This window comes from Cherax quadricarinatus, unplaced genomic scaffold (genome assembly GCF_038502225.1).
Source record: "Cherax quadricarinatus isolate ZL_2023a unplaced genomic scaffold, ASM3850222v1 Contig3895, whole genome shotgun sequence".
In the NCBI taxonomy this organism is placed as follows: Eukaryota; Metazoa; Arthropoda; class Malacostraca; order Decapoda; family Parastacidae; genus Cherax; species Cherax quadricarinatus.
The window spans coordinates 14122-37824 of record NW_027198921.1 but is presented as its reverse complement, the minus strand read 5'-3'; the positions used below and the strand labels follow the sequence as shown (position 1 = coordinate 37824).

Genomic DNA, 23703 nt, shown 5'->3' with positions numbered 1-23703 from the left:
CCTCCCTGTCTTCCATTCATCAACAACAGCCTTCAATAAAGGTAACTGTCATGTTGAATGTTCATTCTTTTGTGCATGTAAATCTATCTTTTAGGTAAAAAAAAAAAATTTTGTTGATACTTCTGGGTGTCTGGAACGAATTAATTGGATTTACATTATTTCTTATGGGGAAAATTGATTCGAAAATCGTCCATTTCGATAATAGTCCTACTTCCAGGAATGGATTATGGACGATTATTGAGGGACCACTGTATTTCTAAAACTTTCGAGATGTTTCCCTCAAATGCCATGACATCCACATTAATGTTTTATATACAAAAAAAGATAAAAATCACATCTTGCCTGAGATAACTTTTCAAGATTAAACAGTCCAGCTTCAGTATTCACTGTTGGTCCAACGTCTCCAGGAATAAGAGCATTCAAACGCATTTTCTCTTCGAGCTTCTTTCTCTCCTTCAACTTCCGCTTTCTTGTACGTTTCTCCTCTCGGGCTTGTTCTGTCTAGAGGAGGATAAAAACACTATCAAATATGAGAAAAGAGGCACATACTGAATGCACACTGAATAATGCCAGAAAATAAAGTATACAGAAAGCCAATCCCCTTGTACAGAACAATTTATATACTATGTATAAAATAACTAATGCAAGTACCATCCAATTTACGACCTGCTCAACATGCAACCACTCGTACTTACAATAGTACAAAAACAAAACAATAAAATAAAATCATTACAATAGCTGTGAGCTTGATATACAGTAGTAAAATATTTAGTAAAAAGTAACATACGATATTATGTGGGTACTTTACATAGCAAAGATTTGACATTATGCCCTACTCAGTATGTTGGCAATTTTCTAAGATTCGACTTGTGTCCATTTTGACTTACAACCGGCTGGTCGGTACCAAGCTCGGTTGTAAGTTGGAGGGTACTTGTATTCAATAATAATAATAATTAGAAATAATGCTGTAATTATTTATCATAACAGTGTATGAATTATTCATCTATGTACTAAGTGCATAAAATACAGTACAATATGAAGTACTATTTTGGCATCAGAATAGTCAGCAGACAAGAAAGAAATAGGCATAAAGATTTTTTTTTTTTTCAACAAGTCGGCCATCTCCCACCGAGGCAGGGTGACCCAAAAAGAAAGAAAATCCCCAAAAAGAAAATATTTTCATCATCATTCAACATTTACACCTCACTCACACATAATCACTGTTTTTGCAGAGGTGCTCAGAACACAACAGTTTAGAAGCATATATGTATAAAGATACACAACATATTCCTACAAACTGCCAATATCCCGAACCCCTCCTTTAGAGTGCAGGCAATGTACTTCCCATTTCCAGGACTCAAGTCTGGCTATATAAAAATAACCGGTTTCCCTGAATCCCTTCACTAAATATTACCCTGCTCACACTCCCACAGATCATCAGGTCCCAAATACCATTCGTCTCCATTCACTCCTATCAAATACGCTCACACACGCCTGCTGGAAGTCCAAGTCCCTTGTCCATAAAACCTCCCTTACCCCTTCCTTCCAACCTTTTCGAGGATGACCCCTACCCCGCCTTCCTTCCCCTACAGATTTAAACGCTCTCCATGTCATTCTACTTTGATCCATTCTCTCTAAATGACCAAACCACCTCAACAAACCCACTTCAGCCCTCTGACTAATACTTTTATTAACTCCACACCTTCTCCTAATTTCCACACTCCGAATTTTCTGCATAATATTTACACCACACATTGCTCTTAGACAGAACATCTCCACTGCCTCCAACCGCCTCCTTGCTGCAGCATTCACAACCCAAGCTTCACACCCATATAAGAGTGTTGGTACTACTATACTTTCATACATTCCCTTCTTTGCCTCCATAGATAACATTTTTTGCCTCCACATATACCTCAATGCACCACTCACCTTTTTTCCCCTCATCCTTCATAAATCCATCCGCCAACACGACAACTCCCAAGTATCTGAAAACATTCACTTCTTCCATACTACTCCTCCCCAATTTGATATTTAATTTTTCTTTATCTAAATCATTTGATACCCTCATCACCTTACTCTTTTCTATGTTCACTTTCAACTTTCTACCTTTACACACACTCCATAAAGATGTAATGCACTTAAAATAAATATAACCTAATTAACTTCAAGTGTTGTCAGTACTCTAATAAGGTACAAAAAAATATTGGGCTTCAAATTTCCTACCAAGTAACTGTATTCAGAACTAATTTTTGTTTGAATTTCCATTCCGTAATTAATTGTAGCAGTGTAGTGTATGCAGAAAAAATTACAGTATCATCATCTTTAGAGCAAGATTTTTTTTAATAAACCTATATAAATAGAAATTACATTGTAAACATTATACAAAGCTAGCATCAACTATATAATTCTACCCTAGTCAATGTACCTAAAGATACATCATTATCGTCCTAGTTTTATTTTGATCAAATTGTGTAAATGATATGCACAAATTTCTAGTGGCCCTATCATGGGAAGAAACCTCATGACTATTTTTTCCTAATGTTTAGTTCCAACCCATAACATGTTAATATTTTCTCACCTTCAGGTCCAGAATCTCTTGGTCCAGTTTGTCCATCTCCTTGTCTTCTTTGTGCTGTTCTTGATCTTGAACTTTGGTTTGTTGTTCATCAGCAGCCAGTTCCTTTTCTTTTTCTTCTGCTGCTTTTTGTAGATCAGCCTGTAGAAAATTTTGTCTAAATATAACAAGTAAGCATTTCTTAAATTACGGAGGTAAACCCTTGATTTAACCCTTTCAGGGTCCGTCCCGTAGATCTACGGCTTTACGGTGAGTGTCCAAACCGTAGATCTACGCCATGAGCTCAGCTCACTCTGATAAACTGTGAGTGGTACATTTGGGCCTAGATATGAGAGAATACATCTATGTGGTATGTGTGCACCACATAAAACAGATCCTGCAGCAGACTGTGTATAATGAGAGAAAAAAACTGAAATCATGATTTTTCGATTAAAACAGCAACTTTGCAGTGTTTTTTCGTATGTTTTTTATAGTTGTATTTGCGATTTCTTGGTCTCATTTGATAGAATGGAAGACATATTACAGAAATAGAGATGATTTTGATTGGTTTTAGCACTGGAAATGGCTTGAAACTGAGCTCAAAGTAGCAGAAATGTTAAATTTTTGCCGATATTCAAGAGTAAACAAACGACCTCACACATCTAATACACGTCAGCTGGTGGGTCTAATATACATTCACAAATATGGTGAAGATATTTATACAATTATTACAGTATTGCATAACAGTAAATCTTCTATTTTTTGGTGTGAATAAAAATTCATTATGTGAATAAAAAATCAAAATGGAATTTATTTGTAAAGCCTCAAAACATAACTAACGAACAGAGGAAATGTTAGTTTAGTGCCAGGAATGCCTACATTGTTTATTCTGGACCCTATTTTGAAATTGAAATATTTTGAACTTTGTGTTAAATTGGCCAAATTGACAATTTCCGATCACTTTATTTTGTAGTTGAAACAGTTGACTTGGCGATTTCTTGTGCTCAATCGATAGAATAGAAGTAATACTAGTGAAATAGCTAAGAATTTGGTTGATTGGAATAATGTAATTGGCCTAAAATGGGAGTCAAAGTCGGCAAAATCGCCGATTCGTAAATATCGCTGACACATCAAAATTCGCGAGAGCATAATTTCGTCAATTTTCCACCAAATTTCGTACTTTTTGTTTTATTACCTTCACAAAAAGATTCTCTACGATTTCATAAGAAAAAATAACAAATTTTTTTTTTGAAAATTCTTGGACACTGGTGCGTGACTCCAGATTTGGGCCTTGGACCCTGAAAGGGTTAATGGACCACAAGTTAAGGATTACCTCACTGGTAACCATCCAAGCTTGCTGAATCTATCTCCAACTACTTCAACCAAAATTACTCAAATAATTACCTCACTGAAGAATACAGCCGGAAACAAAGCGCATATACCACCATTAATATACAAGAAAGCGTCATGTGCTATCACCAAGTATTGCAAGATTTTTCACTAAATCAAAGGACACTCAAGTGTTTCCCTAACATACTTAAATTACCAAGAGTTATATCAGTCTATAAAAGTGGTGACTCAACAAGAGTCAATAATTAGACAATTTTAAACTTGCCATTGTCTAAAATTTAAAAAAAATAATAAATAAACATCATCTTTCTTTCAACACATCAGCCGTATCCCACCAAGGTGGGGTGGCCCAAAAGGAAAAACAAAAGTTTCTCCTTTTGCATTTAGTAATATATACAGGAGAAGGGGTTACTAGCCCCTTGTTCCTGGCATTTTAGTCGCCTCTTACAACACGCATGGCTTACGGAGAAAGAATTCAGTTCCACTTCCCCATGGAGATAAAAGAAAATAAACAAGAACAAGAACTAGTAAGAAAACAGAAGAAAACCCAGAGAGGTGTGTATATATATGCTTGTACATGTATGTGTAGTGTGACCTAAGTGTAAGTAGAAGTAGCAAGACGTACCTGAAATCTTGCATGTTTATGAGACAGAAAAAAAGACACCAGCAATCCTACCATCATGCAAAACAATTACAGGTTCCCATTTTACTCTTACCTGGTAGGACGGTAGTACCTCCCTGGGCGGTTGCTGTCTACCAACCTACTACCTACAAAATAAACATTCTTTCTTTTTCTTTCAACAAACCAGCCGTATCCCACCGAGGCAGGGTGGCCCAAAAAGAAAAACAAAAGTTTCTCTTTTCAAATTTAGTAATTTATACAGGAGAAGGGGTTACTAGCCCCTTGCTCCCGGCATTTTAGTCGCTTCTTACAACACACATGGCTTACGGAGGAAGAATTCTGTTCCACTTCCCTATGGAGATAAGAGGAAATAAACAAGAACAAGAACTAGAAAGAAAATAGCAGAAAACCCAAAGGGGTGTGTATATATATGCTTGTACATGTATATGAAGAGAGTGGTGAGAGAGTGCAAAAGGAGAGCGGATGATAGAGTGGGAGAGGTACTGTCAAAGAATTTTAATGAAAATAAGAAAATTTTTTGGAGTTAAACAAGTTAAAAACAGTTAAAAACAGAGAAGGGGAGTTAGTAGATGAGGAGATGGAGGTTTTGGGTAGATGGCGAGAATATTTTGAGGAACTTTTAAATGTTGACGAAGAAAGGGAGGCGGTAATTTCATGCACTGACCAGGGAGGTATATCATCTTTTAGGAGTGAAGAAGAGCAGGATGTGAGTGTGGGGGAGGTGCGTGAGGCATTACGTAGAATGAAAGGGAGTAAAGCAGCTGGAGCTGACGGGATCATGACAGAAATGCTAAAAGCAGGGGGGGACATAGTGTTGGAGTGGTTGGTATTTTTGTTTAATAAATGTATGAAAGAGAGGAAAGTACCTAGGGATTGGCAGAGAGCGTGTATAGTCCCTTTATATAAAGGGAAAGGGGACAAAAGAGACTGTAAAAATTAAAGAGGAATAAGTTTACTGAGTATACCAGGAAAAGTGTACAGTAGGGTTATTATTGAAAGAATTAGAGGCAAGACAGAATGTAGAATTTCGGATGAGTAAGGAGGTTTAAGAGTGGGTAGGGGATGTGTAGATCAAGTGTTTACATTGAAACATGTATGTGAGCAGTATTTATATAAAGGTAGGGAAGTTTTATTGCATTTATGGATTTAGAAAAGGCATTTGATAGAGCGGATAGGGGAGCAATGTGGCAGATGTTGCAAGTACGAATAGGTGGTAAGTTACTAAATGCTGTAAAGAGTTTTTATGAGGATAGTGAGGCTCAGGTTAGGGTGTGTAGAAGAGAGGGAGACTACTTCCCGGTAAAAGTAGGTCTTAGACAGGGATGTGTAATGTCACCATGGTTGTTTAAAGATATTTATAGATGGGGTTGTAAAAGAAGTAAATGCTAGGGTGTTCGGGAGAGGGGTGGGATTAAATTATGGGGAATTAAATACAAAATGGGAAGTGACAGAGTTACTTTTTGCTGATGATACTGTGCTTATGGGAGATTCTAAAGAAAAATTGCAAAGGTAGTGGATGAATTTGGGAATGTGTGTAAAGGTAGAAAGTTGAAAGTGAACATAGAAAAGAGTAAGGTGATGAGAGTATCAAATGATTTAGATAAAGAAAAATTGGATATCAAATTGGGGAGGAGGAGTATGGAAGAAGAGAATGTTTTCTGATATTTGGGAGTTGACGTGTCAGTGGATGGATTTATGAAGGATGAAGTTAATCATAGAATTGATGAAGGAAAAAAGGTGAGTGGTGCATTGAGGTATATGTGGAGGCAAAAAATGTTATCTATGGAGGCAAAGAAGGGAATGCATGAAAGTATAGTAGTACCAACACTCTTATATGGGTGTGAAGCTTGGGTTGTAAATGCTGCAGCAAGGAGGCAGTTGGAGGCAGTGGAGATGTCCTGTCTAAGAGCAATATGTGGTGTAAATATTATGCAGAAAATTCGAAGTGTGGAAATTAAGAGAAGGTGTGGAGTTAATAAAAGTATTAGTCAGAGGGCTGAAGAGGGTTTGTTGAGGTGGTTTGGTAATTTAGAGAGAATGGATCAAAGTAGAATGGCATGGAGAGCATATAAATCTGTAGGGGAAAGAAGGCGGGGTAGGGGTCGTCCTTGAAAAGGTTGGAGGGAGGAGGTAAAGGAGGTGTTGTGGGTGAGGGGTTTGGACTTCCAGCAAGCGTGCATGAGCATGTTAGATAGGAGTGAATAGAGACAAATGGTATTAGGGACCTGATGATCTGTTGGAGTGTGAGCAGGGTAATATTTAGTGAAGGGATTCAGGGAAACCGGTTATTTTATATAACCGGACTTGAGTCCTGGAAATGGGAAGTACAATGCCTGCACTCTAAAGGAGGGGTTTGGGATATTGGCAGTTTGGAGAGATATATTGTGTATTTTTATACATATATACAGTACTTCTAAGCTGTTGTATTCTGGGCACCTCTGCAAAAACAGTGATTGTGTGTGAGTGGGGTGAAAGTGTTGAGTGATGATGAAAGTATTTTCTTTTTGGGGATTTTCTTTCTCTTTGGGTCACCTTGCCTCGGTGGGAGACGGCCGACTTGTTGAAAAAAAAAAAAAAACATGTATGTGTAGTGTGACCTAAGTGTAAGTAGAAGTAGCAAGACGTACTGAAATCTTGCATGTTTATGAGACAGAAAAAAGACACCAGCAATCCTATTCATGTAAAACAATTACAGCTTTCGTTTTACAATCACTTGGCAGGACGGTAGTACCTCCCTGGGCGGTTGCTGTCTACCAACCTACTACCTACAAAATAAACATATGAATTCATAATTAAATACACTATCCTTAGCCCACGTCAGTTTGGCTTCAGGCCACGATGAAGCACAATGATGTAATAAAAATGCTTGGCTTAATCTATTCCTCTTGAAAATGAGAGTATGAATGCCTTTATATAAAAAAAAAACTTCGATGCAGTAGACCACAGCATCCCATTGCTCAAATTAGAACATTATAGAATGAGAGGACATGCTTTCTCATACAAGAAATCATATATTTGTGACAGAAACCGTGTGACCATTAACCCTTTTGCTGTTTGTCATGTAGATCTACTTTACTGATGCCGAGGTATCTCATGTTGATCTGTCTTGACCTCAGCTCACTCAGATAAGCCGAGAGCAGTAAATTTTGGCCCAGATACGAAAGATGGGTTTGTGCAGCGAGCATGCACAGTAGAAAAAAAAAGAATCCTGCCACATGCAGTGCATGATGGGAAGAGCAAAACTGACCTTGTATCTAGTTTAAGTCAAGACGAAGTGTTTTCTAGAATTTTTTTGTGGTTTTACTCTTTCTTGGTATCATTTGATAGATTGTAAGACATACTACATATTCCAGGACTGACAACAGCTTGAAATCAGCCTCAAAGTAGTTGAAATACTATTATCTTTTTTTTGAGGATGGTTAAGGACCCTCAACACAACCTCCCTCCCCCCCAGGTCTGTTTTCTAAGTTTTTCTTAGGTCTAATTCAATTATTGGAATGCTATAAACCAAGACCAATCATTCCTGGTTATAATTTATTATCCAAGAAATAGGGTAAAATTTGATTTTTTGTGTGAGGAAGAATTAAAAATAGAATTAAAAATTCCAGAGGATTTTGTCCTGTATTTCCAAAGTGCATTAATAAATTGAGGTTTGTTAATTCAAGGGTTTACTGTCATCCACTTGTAAATGACTTGAAAGAAAATATCCATTTACATGACTTAGTTAATTTATTCACTGAGTTAATTTATTCCAACTCAAAACATTGTCTGTTTAATATACAGAAAATTTTTAAAACAAATGAATTACAGTAATTTTCTTTCTTGTCAAGTGTTTAACATGAATCATCAATCTTGAGAACAAGGTAGCTGTAAATACAGTATATCTCTTTCTTCCTACATGTTTCAGTAACTATCACAAAACTTGCTTTTGAATACTTTGCTTGATTTGGCACTAACACTATACAAAGGTGATTGTCTAATAAGAACTAAGAACAAAATGGATTTTTTTTTTTTCAGCAAATCAGTCATATCCCACTGAGGCAGGGTAACCTAAAAAGAAAAACATGTGTTTCTCTTTTTAAGTTTAGTAATGTATACAGGAGGAGTTACTAGCCCCTTGCTCCTGGTATATTAGTCGCCTCTTACGATACGCATGGCTTACAGAGGAAGAATTCTGTTCCACTTTTCCAAGGAGATAAGAGGAAATAAACAAGAACTAGTAAGAAAATAGAAGAAAACCCAGAGCGGTGTGTTTATATATATGCTTGTACATGTGCCCTAAGTGTAAGAAGTAGTAGTAAGATGTACCTGAAGCCTTGCATGTTTATGAGACAGAAAAAAGACACCAGCAATCCTACCATCATGTAAAACAATTACAGGTTTCCATTGTACACTCACTTGGCAGGACGGTTATGTCTCCCTGAGTGCTTGCTGTCTACCAACCTACTACCAATTACAATTGGATTTACATACACTAATATGCCATCAGGTAGGAAATTACAAAACTAGCAACATCTCAAAAATTATCTCATATTTAGCATGCAGAATGTCCACCATATACACTAAAGACCCAGTAAACATCTGCACAACACTGCATACTGATACACTGGAAATATAAATTGTTGTCTCTGTCTTTACTAAGCTTTGATTTTATCTTACTCCTATTCACACTAATGATGCTAGAAAAATAATAATTTTTTTTAACACATCAGTCATATCCTATTAAGACAACCTAAAGAAAACACATTCACCATCATTTGCACACTAGCTGCCTTTACAGAAGTGTACAATTTACAATATACTGCAATGTATTTATTTCTCACCTTGATACTTTTTCTCCAGGTCAAAAGTTGTCGTAAATCCTTTCTGCCTAATACCTTAATGTCCTTGCAGTTCTCCACTATGGCATCCGTGGTTAATTTGTGATTTTTTATTGCTTCATCATCAAAGTAAAGCTGAAAGAGAAATGACAAAAAATCTAAAATACAGTAGCCTTTATTAATTAATTAATTCTTCCTATATTCTTAATTCACCTCTACCAGCAGCTACTGTACTGCATAATGGTTGTCAGAATTTTCTGGTTAATCACCATTATCTCTGCAGTAAAAGTACTATGGTTAACAATGAAATATATTTAAAAAAAAATTCTTTATGCAACTAGTAAAGGACAAACATTATACTGCTCAATAACACTAAGAATAAAAGATATACAATTTTTCCAAGTGGAACAGCAACACTAAAAATATACTATACATATTTTCTTATTTTTATTCAGTGATAGATTTTTCACTAAATATTCTAGCCCATTACCTCTGATGCCTCTTGTAGAACCTCAGCAAAGTTTGAAGAATGGATAAACTGCGACACACGAACTCTATTGTAGAGTGTGGTTGCTCCTTCAGGATATCCCTCAGCTTTTGGGAGAGTCTGTGGAGAGAATTTTTTGGGGGGTCAATTATTCAAAACCTAATCCCAAAAGTGCAATCAGGTTTCCCACTGTAGTATCTGGAGTACCATACAGGTAACTACATTAATAAAAAAATCAAAACAAAATAGTGTGAAATTCAAAAGACAATGCAACTGCAATAAACTGAAAATAAACTTTTTACACCACAGTGCATGAAAAGATACTAACCTTATGTGGCTTTAAAAGATTGAGCTTTGTGTTGGGTTCTAGATTTAATTCTTGGAACACATGATTTGGTGAGAAAAACTGAGGGTCAATCTTTGCTGGATCCCGATATCCCTGGCATAACAAAAAGATTTCTGACGACTCATAACGTGAGGCTTGTGGCTTCGTAGCTTCCACCTGGGAATATAGGAAAAGTTAAGTTGAGCTAACTTTGAGGAAAGGAAGGGATTAGAATATGCAGTATTGCATCCAATAAAAGTACGTATATTACAAAATCTGAATAACTGAAAACAGTCCATAACTATTTCTTTCAATCTTATTTGCTGACATTCATCTTTTAAAAAGGAAGCAAGATTTTGTATATACAGCCTCTCCTCACTTAACAATGGAGTTCCATTCCTAAGATCATGTCATTAAACGAATTCGTCGCTAAGTGAAGAGCATACTATAAATGTAGTGAGTTTGTGTCAACCATCTTTGATATTGTTTTAATGTCACCTTTGCACAATTTATAACATTTCTGGTATATTTTAAATGTTTATACAATAGTGTACTGCATACAGTGGACCCTCGGTTATCAGTCGTTCCGACTATAGGCCAACTCGGTTATCAGCTGTTATTTCGCTTATCAGCCGTATGGGACGCGTCACCCCACTGGCAGCCTGCCACTTGCGTGTCAGTCTGGCTGTGTCTCTGGGCGAATGAGGAAGCTTCTGTTAATTCATCCAAACATTTTGCTATAATCCATTGTTGTTGGTGGTTACTGATTAAGTGAAACTGCGAAATAAGTAACCATGGCCCCAAAGAAAGTTCTTAGTAAAGTTCCTTTGGTAAAGAAAGTGAGAAACACGATGGAATTTAACCCATTCAGGGTTTCCAACGTACTAGTACGTCTTATGCACCAGGGTTATTGACGTACTAGTATGCGTAAATTCTAGCGCCTTCAAATCCAGCGAGAAAAAGCTGGTAGGCCTACATATGAAAGAATGGGTCTATGTGGTCAGTGTGCACAGTATAAAAAAAATCCTGCAGCACACAGTGCATAATGAGAATAAAAAAAACTTTGGCCATGTTTTTGGTTTAAAACAGTGACTTTGCAGTGTATTTTCGTATGGTATTTATGGTTGTATTCTAGTTTTCCTGGTCTCATTTTATAGAATGGAAGACATATTACAGAAATTGAGATGATTTTGATTGGTTTCACAACGAAAAGTACCTTGAAATAGATCTCAAAGTAGCAGAAATGTTCAATTTTTGCCGAAGTTCAAAAGTAAACAAATCATGCCACGCGTCCAATACATGTCAAGTAGTGAGTCTAATATTCTTTCACAAGTGCGCTGATATTATTTATACCATTTCTACACTAATGCAGTAGTCTGCAAAAGAAATGTAAGAGGGGCCTGGAGACATGACTAATGAACAGAGAAAATGTTATTTTAGTGCCAGGAATGTCTGTATTGTTTATTCTGGACCCTATTTGGAAATTGGCATCTTTTGAAATCTGTCTGAAATTGGCAAAATTGCCAATTTCTGACCACTTTATTGGATAGTTGAAATCGGTAAACGGGTGGTTTCTTGCATTCATTCGATAGAAAAAATGGAGTTCTAGTGAAATAGTTAGGATTTTTGTCGACTAGTACACTGGAATTTGCCAAAAATTGGGCTCAAAGTGGGCGAAATCACTGATGCGTAAACATCGTTGAGACCGTTAACTTCGCAAGAGCATAATTCCATAAGTTTTCCATCAAATTTCATATTTTTGGTGTCATTATGATCGGGAAACGATTCTCTTATCATTTCATGAGAAAAAAAAAATTTTCTCCCAAAAATTTTTCAACCCTGAGAACAAGTTTAGGAAAGCGCCTCTCGACCCTGAAAGGGTTAAGAAAGAAGTTATTGAAAAACGTGAGAGTGGTGTTCGAGTGCTTGAACTTGCCAGGATGTATGGGAAAAACAAATCAACAATCACTTCTATCCTGGCAAACAAAGAACAAATCAAGGAAGCTGATGTGGTGAAAGGAGTAAATGTGCTAACAAAACAAAGGTAAGCAATAATGAAATATATGGAGTAGCTATTGCTGTTGTGGATCTCCAAAAAACAATTAGCGGGAGACAGTGTAGTGGAATCCATTATTTGTGAGAAGGCAAGGCAGTTGCATGCAGATCTTGTAAAGAAAATGCCTAGAACAAGTGCTGATGTTAGTGAATTTAGGGCCAGCAAAGGCTGGTTTGAGAGATTTAAGAAGTGTAGTGGTATAGCATGGCAAGGTCGCAAGTTCTGACAAATGTGTGGCTGAAAAATCTGTGCAGGAATTCAAGGAGTACATACAGGCTGAGCTGAAGAATTCCAACCCCAACAAGTGTTCAATTGTGATGAAACAGGCTTCTTTTGGAAGAAAATGCCAAAGAGGACCTACATTACTCAGGAGGAAAAGGTACCACCAGGACACAAGCCTATGAAAGACAGGCTTAGGGGCGGAATGAGGTGCGCGGTGCACGGGCGAATTTTTTTTTGAAAAATTATAGAAGTTGAGTATTCATATAGAAAAATAGTTTAACTCTTTGACAACACAATGGTACCAGAATCAATGTTCAACGACGTTTCTACAAGAAATCATAGTCATTTATATCAGGTATGGTGACGGCGATGTGCGTAGCACGTCTGCTCTTAGCCCGTATATTTTTTGGATTTTTTCCTTGTTTTTTGTCGCTTTTTCTTGCATTATTCTTTCTAATATAATAATTCAATATTTGGCATCATAAAACAGTAGGCGGAGTTTACCGTAGACTTCTAGCCAATCAGGAACCATCTAGGAACACCGGTAGTATTCCCGCTCCAGAGAGCGGCAGGAGAAATCACTTCATTATTACGCTTATATCAACGGCTTATTTATCTATCAGAATTGATCTAATATGATATAATAAACACTATAAATAACAAACAAACATGCTATATACTCTAGTCTGAATAAAACAGGCCATAATATGGCGAGAGTCCACCAGCAAATTCGATGTCGTATTCTTTGGCCTTCAGTAAGAGACAAAGGTGTTTTGAAGAGGATAACTGCAGTAGAACATCAGTTTACTAAGGAAACCACCAAAACAAATGTGATTTTCGCAAAAACAAACAAAAAAAAATTTTCGAGACAGCGGGCCAGCCGCGTTTCAGGCCTATAGTATCTCGGAAGTAACTTATTCACTTATTTCGCTTTACTACGCCTTTATTACTTAATTAAGTAGGATAATATTCACAGAAATTGTAAAATAATGATTGTTCTTAATTTTAATGGTGCACTTTTGGAAATATTCCAAATATTTTGGGATTTATGTGGGAGTAAAGGGCAGATTTTTTGCAAAAGTCTAAGAACTAACAAACTTTATTTTCTTGTGGAATAAAGATAAGATATTTAGAGGAAAGTGCATCATTAAAAAATCGTATTAGCATTGTTCTCTCGGTACCAAGTGCCCAAACAACCTTACGTCATGCCATATAGGACTACCATTGTGGCATGCAAAGAGTACGTAACCTTTATTCGGCGCATGGACACACCCTCATTTACAGGTTATCTCCCCCAACCAGCGAACCAGGTTGCTAAGAGTTGATGATGGGGCCCCATCGTTCAACTAGTGACCAGGTTCTAGCCAATAAGAAGGTGGGATTGGCAATCGCAGAGGTTATGTGGATACCGCTCTCCTGTCTGCCCTTGTCATTCCCATTCTAGAGCTGGTTGAAGCACGGTCTGCTATCTTGTGGCTTCTATTTCTGCCTTGCTTACCGTGGAGTGCACAATATTTATCACTGTACATAGTGTACATATTGCTGTTCTAAATTGGTGAAGGATAATATAAGTCTAAACTTTTTCTACTGTGTTTATTTGCTCCCATTACACCTGGGATAACAGGCCAAAGGATATTTTCAGTAAATCATTCTTTTTTCAGTTGTTGTTTGGGATATCTTATTGATAAATATTTACAGTAAATAGTGTAAATACATCGTCTTGTGCACCAACAATGAAAGAAATCTGATGGTTAAAAAAAAAAAAAAAAAAAAAAAAATAGTTATACTGCCCTTTACTCTTTTGTTCTGTGCTAAGGCTAGTGAGGATTTTAAAGTGAAGCCTTTACTGGTGTATCACTGAAAATCCCAGTGTGTTCAACAAAAAACAATGTCTTCAAGAGTAAATTGTGTGTGATGTGGAAAGCTAATAAGGCATGGATTACAAGGTACATTTTCAAAGAGTGGGTCAGTGATGTGTTTGGCCCCAATGTGAAAAAAATACCTCCTGGAATGTAAATTGCCACTCAAGTGCCTCCTGGTACTGGACAATGCTCCTGCTCATCCTCCAGACTTGGAAGACCAATTGTCTAGAGACTTCAGTTTTATAACAGTGAAGTTCTTGCCTCCTAACACCACTCCTTTCATCCAGCCCATCGACCAGCAGGTCATTTCTAACTTCAAAAAACTCTACACCAAAGCAGTGTTTCAAAGTTGCTTTGAAGTGACCTCGGACACTCATTTGACCCTAAGAGAGTTCTGGAGGAATCACTTAAGTATCCTCCACTGCATAAGCCTTATAGGTAAGGCTTGGCAGGGAGTGACTTCCAGGACTTTGAACTCTGCTTGGAGAAAATTGTGGCCAGACTGTATCCAAGAGAAGGATTCTGAAGGGTTTGGGGCTGACCCTGAGGACCCTATGCCTGTTGTGGAATGTATTGTATCATTGGGAAAGTCCATGGGGTTGGAAGTTAGTGGCAAGGATGTGGAAGAGTTGGTGGAGGACCACAGGGAAGAGCTAACCACTTTAGAGCTGCAAGAGCTTCATCTGGAACAGCAACAGACCACAGCTGAGGAACTTGCTTCAGAGGAGGAGGAAGAGGGAGAGAAGGAGGTGCCTTCTTCTGAGATTAAGGAGATTTGTGCAGTGTGGAGTAGGGTGCAAGGTTTTGTTGAAAAATATCACTCTGACCAAGCTGAAACAAGCCATATCTGCAACATGTTCAGTGACAAAATCTTGTCCCACTTCAGAGGAATCTTAAAAAGAAGCCAGAAACAGAGCCCTCTGGACAGATATTTTGTGCAACAGGTGTGCAGTGACTCTCAAGCTGGTCCTAGTGGCATTAAAAGACAAAGAAGGGAAGACTTGTTACCTGAAGTCATTATGGAGGGGGATTCCCCTTTCAAACAATAATCCTCCATCTCTCTTCCTCCCTATCTTCCTATAAGCCAAGAAGAGTCTTCAATAAAGGTATGTAATACTGATTTAATTGTTCATGTATTTATTTTATTTAGTTCTCATTGTTTTGTGTATGTAAAACTATAATTAATCTTTAAAAAATTATTTTTTTGTGAATATTTTTGTCTGGAACCGATTAATTGTATTTACATTAATTCTTATGGGAATTATTATTTCGGTTTTCAGCCATTTCGGTTTTAAGCCAACCTTCTGAAATGGATTATGGCTGATAACTGAGGGTCCACTGTATTGAAATAAACAGAATAGAGGAAATCAGCTCTAATATACATTATGGTATGAATGCTGGTCAGAGCCCGTCGTATGTTTAAGGCATCAGTAAAAGAGTATGTCGCCAAGTGAGGAGAGGCTGTATATTACTTGGGCAGAAAAATTTCTCTGTTGCAAATACAGTGGACCCCGCATAACGATATTATTTCAATCCAGAAGTCTGTTTGGGTGCCGTTATAGACCGAATTTGTTCCCATAAGAGATATTGTGAATTAGATTAGTCCGTTTCAGACCCCCAAAAATACACCTACAAAAGCACTTACAAAAATACACTTACATAATTGGTCGAGTTGGGAGCTGATCGTTATGCGGGGGTCCACTGTATTAATAATGTTTGAAGTCTAATATTATGGTGAAGCTTGGTTATCAACTATACAATTATTTGACTGCAAATAACTGGAGAAAGTACATAGATGAAACTACAAACTGAGATTCTGCACTTTTATGAGTATAAGAAATTGTGTAAACAAGATGCAATGTGAGCTCAGTTCATGCTGCCAGCATGTCCGAAAGAATTATAAAACAAGAAAGCTTTCTGCTATGTTATACTAGCCTAGAGGTAACTAGAGCGTAGTTACTCCTCAGTAGCTAGCCATGATATACAGTATACAGCCTCTCATCACTTAGCGGCGTACGTGTTTACCGACGCCTCAGACTTACCACGGGCTCTCTGACCAGTATGCAGTCCTAAATAATGTATATTAGAGCTGATTTCCTCTCTTTTGTTTATTTCAGTAGACAGTACACTACTGTATAAACACTTAAAAATATACCAGAAATGTTATAAATGGTGCAAAGGTGATATTAAAACAATATCAAAGATGGTTGACACAAACTCACTACCATTATAGTATGCTCCTCACTTAGCAACAAATTCATTTAACGACATGGTCTCAGGAACGGAACTCCATCATTAAGTGAGGAGAGGCTGTATTGTAAAATCCTCTGCTATTTCTTTCCTAAGTACCCATGCACTCCCATTTACAGTTCAATATACCATATTGATTTCTTTACCTTTTTGAAGAGTTTTTTAAAGATATATTCAAGGTTGAAGTAGTCCTTGGAGCGGAACACCTTTGTAAGAAAACAACCACCTTTCTGCAGAAACTCGCAAGCCAACTTAAAGGAGTGAAGAACCAGTAGGTTCTGCTGATAGGCATCATGCAACCAGTTCTGACCTGTCACAGATAACAAAAATCAAGTTAACATTTTTAACTCTTGTTCTGTTTTGATACCAGTACTAATTCTGAAAATTAATTAGTATTATCAATATACCAAGTAGATCAATGAAATATTGTATTTTTAGTTAAGATAGGCTTATGACCTGACATCTACAAATTATTTTAGATTCATTAAAAAAGTTGCGTAAAAACTGACAGAAAAAGAACATGCTATACAACACATTATAACTTCTGGCTGAATAGTCATTCAACAAATATATGGAACACCCCCAATGAAAATAAAACTAGCCTAATATGCTCCTCTGAATAAGAGAATGCACTGTTGTAGGCTTCTATGTACCGTTAATGTGAAACCTCTTAATAAGGTCACTACATACTGTCTTGAAAAATCCTGTGCACTTGGGACACTCAGTGAAGAGGGTAATGTGTGGCTAAGGGAAAGGACTGGGGTAGACTGGCCGGCAGAAGCAAGCAGTAAATGGGGGTTGGGTGACAGGGATTAAGTGAAGAGGTTTAATTAAGGCCCACAAGCCCATAATGATACAAACAAACCTGTATAATACTATTAAATTCTTGTATTTGCTACATATAACTATTTCTGCTAAGTTTACTTAATGTAGCAAATAAATTATTTTTGACAAAGGCTATGAAAAATAAGAAAAAAACACAATTTGGGGTACAGGTACTTAAAAAAAGGTAAAAAATAATTGGTTTACTACCATATGGAAAACTACTGATATATCAATTTGACATGGTGCCTTGGCATGCCTCAACCTTGAAACACTAAATTAACTAGTACACATGGATGCACAGAACAGATGATGACTAAATTTATTATACATAACCCCGTCAGAGCAAAGGGTATAACTGCATGTTACAAAATAATAAAAAGTATAAATACACACCAACATTTGGGGAACCATCATGAAGAACTAAATCTGCCTTCCATGTTTTCAAGGTTGTTTTCAGTTCCTGCCTCACTTTTTCTGTGGTAATGTCTCCTACAATAGAGAGTGTCCCTGGAATGGGCTTGATAGGATACAAGTCAACACCAACAATGATGGAGGATACAGGCATGTACTTCTTGGCAACCTGCATCCATGATCCTGGAGCAGCACATAAATCAATGCAGACCTGAGACCTTTGAAGGAATTCATATTTCGTATTTAGTTGCATTAACTTGTAGGCAGATCGCGCTCGGAAACCTGGAAAATAATTGCAAATACAATAGCTACTATATAGCATTTTGCACTTTTTCCACAGCAACAAGGCAACATAAATTTTACATTTCATATACAGTAATATACAGAATTCTTATTTTACACATATGTTGTGATTACATCTAATTAGCATGCATATTTTTGAGAAGAAATTCAGGGTAACTGGTACACCAGACATGAGTCCTGGAGTTAGGGAGTACAATGCCTGCACTTTGAAGGAGGGGTTTGGGATACTGACTGTTTGGAGTGACATATAAACTGTCGTATCTGACCGCCTCTGCAAAGACGGTGATTATGTGTGAATGATGATGAAAGTGTTTTTTGTTCTTTTTGGTTCACATGCCTTGGTGGGATATGACTGGTGTGTTGATAAAAAGAAAAGATATATGAACTAGTGCTAGTGCCCCCAAAACACAAACACAAACACAGTGACCAGTGAAGAGGTGGGGCCAGGAGCTATGATTCGACCCCTACAACCACAATTAGGTGAGCATGTACGTACACATGAGCATGCACACACACACAAGCGCTTGAACACACGCATACACACATATGTATCCACACACACACGTCCACGCACGCACATGAGCACGCACACACATGCACACACACAGTGCAAATTAATTTGGACAGAGGAAAGTTTGGTGATTATCTCATAATATGTCTTAGTATTTGGTTTAATGTAGTTTGCATTCTTTTCTCTTCAGAAGAGTCTGCTACCAACTCCTGCAAGTGTGTTCCAAGAGTGAATGAGGTTTTGCCAAATTTTCCCTTCAGTTCATAATTATTACTGAAATTCTTGATGGATGTTACACCTAGGAAGTGTACATGTATTGTAGCTCTTAGAAAACACGCTGATTTCAATCAGTATCAGACAGATCATCAAAAATTTGAGCCTAGCAAAGTCCACTGTGACTGTGGAGTGCTGCGTCAAGGAAGATGTGGAGGAAAATGCAAGACAACACCTTATGATAACAAGGTCATCATAAGAAATAGAATGAAGAATCTTAAGAAAACCAGCTGATGTTAGTTAGTTAGTTTAATATGTTTATTATGCACCCCATACCCATCCTGTGGGCGGTAGTCAAAAGATTACAGAGGTACATAATTGGTCCAGGGACTGGACTCCAAAATTTTGATAGCTGAGCAAGTTACAGAGGTAATGAACTCACAATTTACAAAGGTAATGAACTCACAATTTACAAAGGTAATGAACTCACAATTTACAAAGGTAATGAACTCCAGGTAAGTCTGGTCACAATCATGACAAGTTACAAAGGTATTTACAGATTACAGAGGTACGTAATGGGTCCAGCTGATGGAGAAGGCATTTTCCAGCAGGATCTTGCTCCATGCTACACTTCCATAAAAATGCTGACACTCATAAAAGAGAGCTGGCTAAGCATTTTAAATATTCCTGGAAACTCTCCTGACCTCAACCCAACAGAGAATTTATGGGCAATAACCAAATGGCGGATAATATAAAATAAGATTCATATATAACACTGTAATTCATGTATAACTACTGTTCTTCTTTTTATGACTTAAATAAAAAATATTCTTCTTTAGTAAAAATCAGTAAAGGTTATACAGCGCCTAGATAATAAGGGAAGCAATCAGGTTTGATCCAAGTGGAGGGTAGCTTGAATTCCTTGAATCATGAGCTCTTAACTAGAGTGAAGGCACCTCACCCTTAGAACTTACTACAATATAAATTTTCATAAATTAGCAACAGCTGAGTTTGAAAAAGATACCAACCTGCTATTTTAGCTCTGTGGTAGAATTTATCCTGCCGCTTCTTCCCGAGTTTGCCTTTTTTACCCATGTTTCTGAAGACTTCCCTCTTTCTTCCCTATATGCGTAGTTTGTTCAAAGGTTTATGGTATTAAATGGTATTGTAAATTACACTAGAATTCTTCTAGACACGTGATGCTTCTTGATGGTGTTGTTGCTGGGGGTGTTAAGGACCACTCAAGCTCACGCCTTACCCAGTCCTGGAAAAAAATATGTTAAGGTTAAGAGATGTCTCTGGACTCATGTACCTCTGTAATCTGTAAATACCTTTGTAACTTGTCATCATTGTGACCATATCTACCTGGAGTTCATTACCTTTATAACCCCAATGGAAATAAGTCACTATGTAACTGTATTTGTATATTCCTGAATAAACTTACTAACTTGCTCAGCTATCCAAACTTTGGGGTTCAGTCCCTGGACCCATTATGTACCTCTGTAATCTTTTGACTGCCACCCACAAGATGGGTATGGGGTGCATAATAAACATATTAAACTAAACTAAATTAAATAAGTAAGTTTATTCAGGTACAGTTACACATAAGTACAGTTACATAAATTACCAACCTCAACAGAACACATGACCACAACACAAGGCACAGATCACTCTTTGATGTTCCTCCCGTCCATCTCACACTATGTAAAAACGCAATGCACATAAAAGGCTCAAAAATCTGTAATTCATTACCTGTGAATATAAAAGAAACACTGCGTGTTTATCAATTCAAGACTCTTCTTAAAAACCACTTAATCACCCACAACTTAATGAACACTGATTAACTGTATCTCATAAATGTATAACCTGTGACCCTATCAAACTATGTTTTTTTGTAATTACATTACCTAATAGAATACTCAATTCTCTTGAATGCTTAGTAACTCATCAAATATGCTACAAATCTGTACAATTGTAAAGCCTCTTATTTGAAATACTCATTTGTACTTCATGTTGTAATTTGTTTACTGTAATTTTTACCACTGAATATATCATTGCTTAGTTAATCTTAAGTTAATTTTAATCCCGCCTATAATGTTCTGCATATAAGGGGCTTTTGACATGTACACTCAACCATTGTATTTCTTTTGTACAACTATGTATCATGTCCAAATTAATAATAAATAAATAAATAAAATAAATATTATTATTATTATAATCAAGGGGAAGCGCTAAACCCGGAGGATTATACAGCGCCTGGGGAGGGATGTGGAAGGCATTCAGGCTTAATTCAAAGAACTGGAGCACAGATCCAATTTCCTAAATCAAGAGCCCCTCACCAACATCAAGGAACCTTCCTTGAGGGGAATAAAATAAATAGTAGCAAATGTGTAGATTACCTAGGATAACCTAAAAAGTAAAAGTAATAACAATAATAATAATAATAATGTTTTATTTTGACATGATATATAATTGTATAAAGATAAGATTTCGTTCGGATTTTTAACCCCGGAGGGTTAGTCATCCAGGATAACCCAAGAAAGCCAGTGCGTCATCGAGGACTAACTTATTTCTATTGTGGTCCTCAATCTTGTCCCCCAGGATGCGACCCACACCAGTCGACTAACACCCAGGTACCTACTTGTTGCTAGGTGAACAGGACAACGCGTCGAAATGTTTCTACCCCGCCGGGAATCGAACCCGTGGCTTCCGTGTGTGAAGCGGGAGCTTTGCTAGCCAGACAAAAACACCTTGTATGCAGAGCATTTCGGGCAGACCTAAAACTTAAGATAAATAAGACAATGATTAAAGTTCGAGTTGGACCCCAATGGAAATAAGTAGGACCCCAATGAGAATAGGTAGGGCCCTAATGGAAATAAGTAGGACCCCAATGGAAATAGGTAGGACCCCAATGGAAATAAGTTGGACCCCAATGGAAATAAGTAGGACCCCAATGGAAATAAGTTGGACCCCAATGGAAATAAGTAGGACCCCAATGGAAATAATTAGGATCCCAATGGAAATAAGTATGACCCCAATGGAAATAAGTAGGACCCCAATGAAAATAAGTAGGACCCCAATGGAAATAAGTAGGACCCCAATGGAAATAAGTAGGACTCCAATGGAAATAAGTAGGACCCCAATGGGAATAAGTAGGACCCTAATGGAAATAAGTAGGACCCCAATGGAAATAAGTAGGACCCCAATGGAAATAAGTTGGACCCCAATGGAAATAAGTCACTCTGACTTTTTTGGGTTATCCTAGGTTCTCTACACATATGCTGCTATGTATAATAATCTGTGGTATAAACCTTGGTAATAAATACCGACAAGTTGGTTTAGAAAGACACGGGGCATTTGATGAACTGGAACGAGGCACAACTCGTTCTCACCGAACCAGACCTCAGACGCCGACGGTGCCTAGAAGCCTCACTAATCACCGTCACCGACACTATAGAACGCAACACTGGAAACTACAAAATTTCAAAAACATTGGCATACATGATACTTAAGCAGCACCAACCCAACAACACAGGAGTCACATGTTTTCATCGTCTACCCGTCCTCATCATAGGTAGAGGTTGTTTTGGTAAGGACCTGCCTCGCATGGGCCAGTAGGCCTTCTACAGTGTTCCTCCATTCTTATGTTCTTATGACATTCCTCAGGTCACGTGCGTCACATCTCACTCTCCGCCTATATATATAATGTCTTTCTACCTCTGTATGTTAGAAGTGATCAAGGTCCCAGGACCGAAACGTTTTCTAATAAATATGTTATAGTGTTTGCTTACGTGTCTTTCTAAACCATAATAATGTGTGTAACTGTATTTGTGTATACTTGAATAAACTCACTAGTTCGCCGGTACCGTCCCGGGTTTTGTCCAGTTAGTGACCCGGCGAGGAAATGACTGGGTGCATTTCGACACGTTTCCTTACACCTATTGCCCTGTTCACCTAGCAGTAAATAGGTACCTGGGTGTTAGTCGACTGGTGTGGGTCGCATCCTGGGGGACAAGATTGAGGACCCCAATGGAAATAAGTTAGACAGTCCTCGATGACGCACTGACTTTCTTGGGTTATCCTGGGTGGCTAACCCTTCGGGGTTAAAAATTCAAAAGAAATCTTTTCTTATCTTATCTTATCTTATCTTATATACAGTCTCTAAGGTGGTTGTAAAAATAAATTTAAGTTACAATGAATTCAAGAGAATTGAATATCGTATTAGTACATGCTATGTACCCTTCATCGAGTTTAATTGTTTAAAAATTACAGGTATGATTAGGATTATAGGTAATGAGGATTCTATCATATTAATATAATGTGAACACATTCATTACTTTGATGGTTGTGAGGATTACAGATATTGAGAATAAGAATACATTGTTTTCCATATGTTTGTGATAATTCGAATATGGATATATAGTTTACTCACATTTAGCTGATGCTGAGATATATTAGGGAGAGAAAGTGTTTTTAATGGTGGTTTTGAAGATGCTGGCTGAGACAGTGGCTCTGGAGATTTACGGTAGGGAGTTCCGGATTTTTGGCCCTTTTATGTACATTGAATTTTTACGAAGGTTAAGCCAGACACGGTGTATGTTATGGAGATTTTTGTGCCTAGTATTATGTCCAAGGATTCTGTTGCAACTATGAAGAAAGTGCTTCAGGTCGGAATTGATATTAGAATTTATTGTGATGTATATAGAGGATGCACAGTAGTAAGAGTGAATATTTTGTAAAGTAAGGTGATTTAGGTCTTTGAAGAGAGGGGGAGGGTTATCTAGCAGTGGACTGTGTGATTATTTGTAGTACTGCTTTTTGTTAAGATAAAATTTTGTTCGGATTTCTAACTCCGGAGGGTTAGCCATCCA

At 37.4% G+C, this 23703-nt stretch overlaps 1 protein-coding gene across 1 annotated transcript; it reads right to left on the bottom strand.

Moving 5' to 3' along the window:
* Nucleotides 1–352: 352 nt before the first annotated feature.
* Nucleotides 353–20067, bottom strand: LOC128690755 (pre-rRNA 2'-O-ribose RNA methyltransferase FTSJ3; the record flags this gene model as incomplete). Its single annotated transcript, XM_070081735.1, is given in 8 exon segments — nt 353–501; nt 2579–2716; nt 9371–9502; nt 9858–9974; nt 10183–10356; nt 16716–16879; nt 17788–18087; nt 19861–20067. Coding segments are annotated over 8 exon segments (1241 nt in total), but the record flags the coding sequence as incomplete, so codon positions are not given.
* Between the last annotated feature and the right edge of the window lie 3636 nt (nt 20068–23703).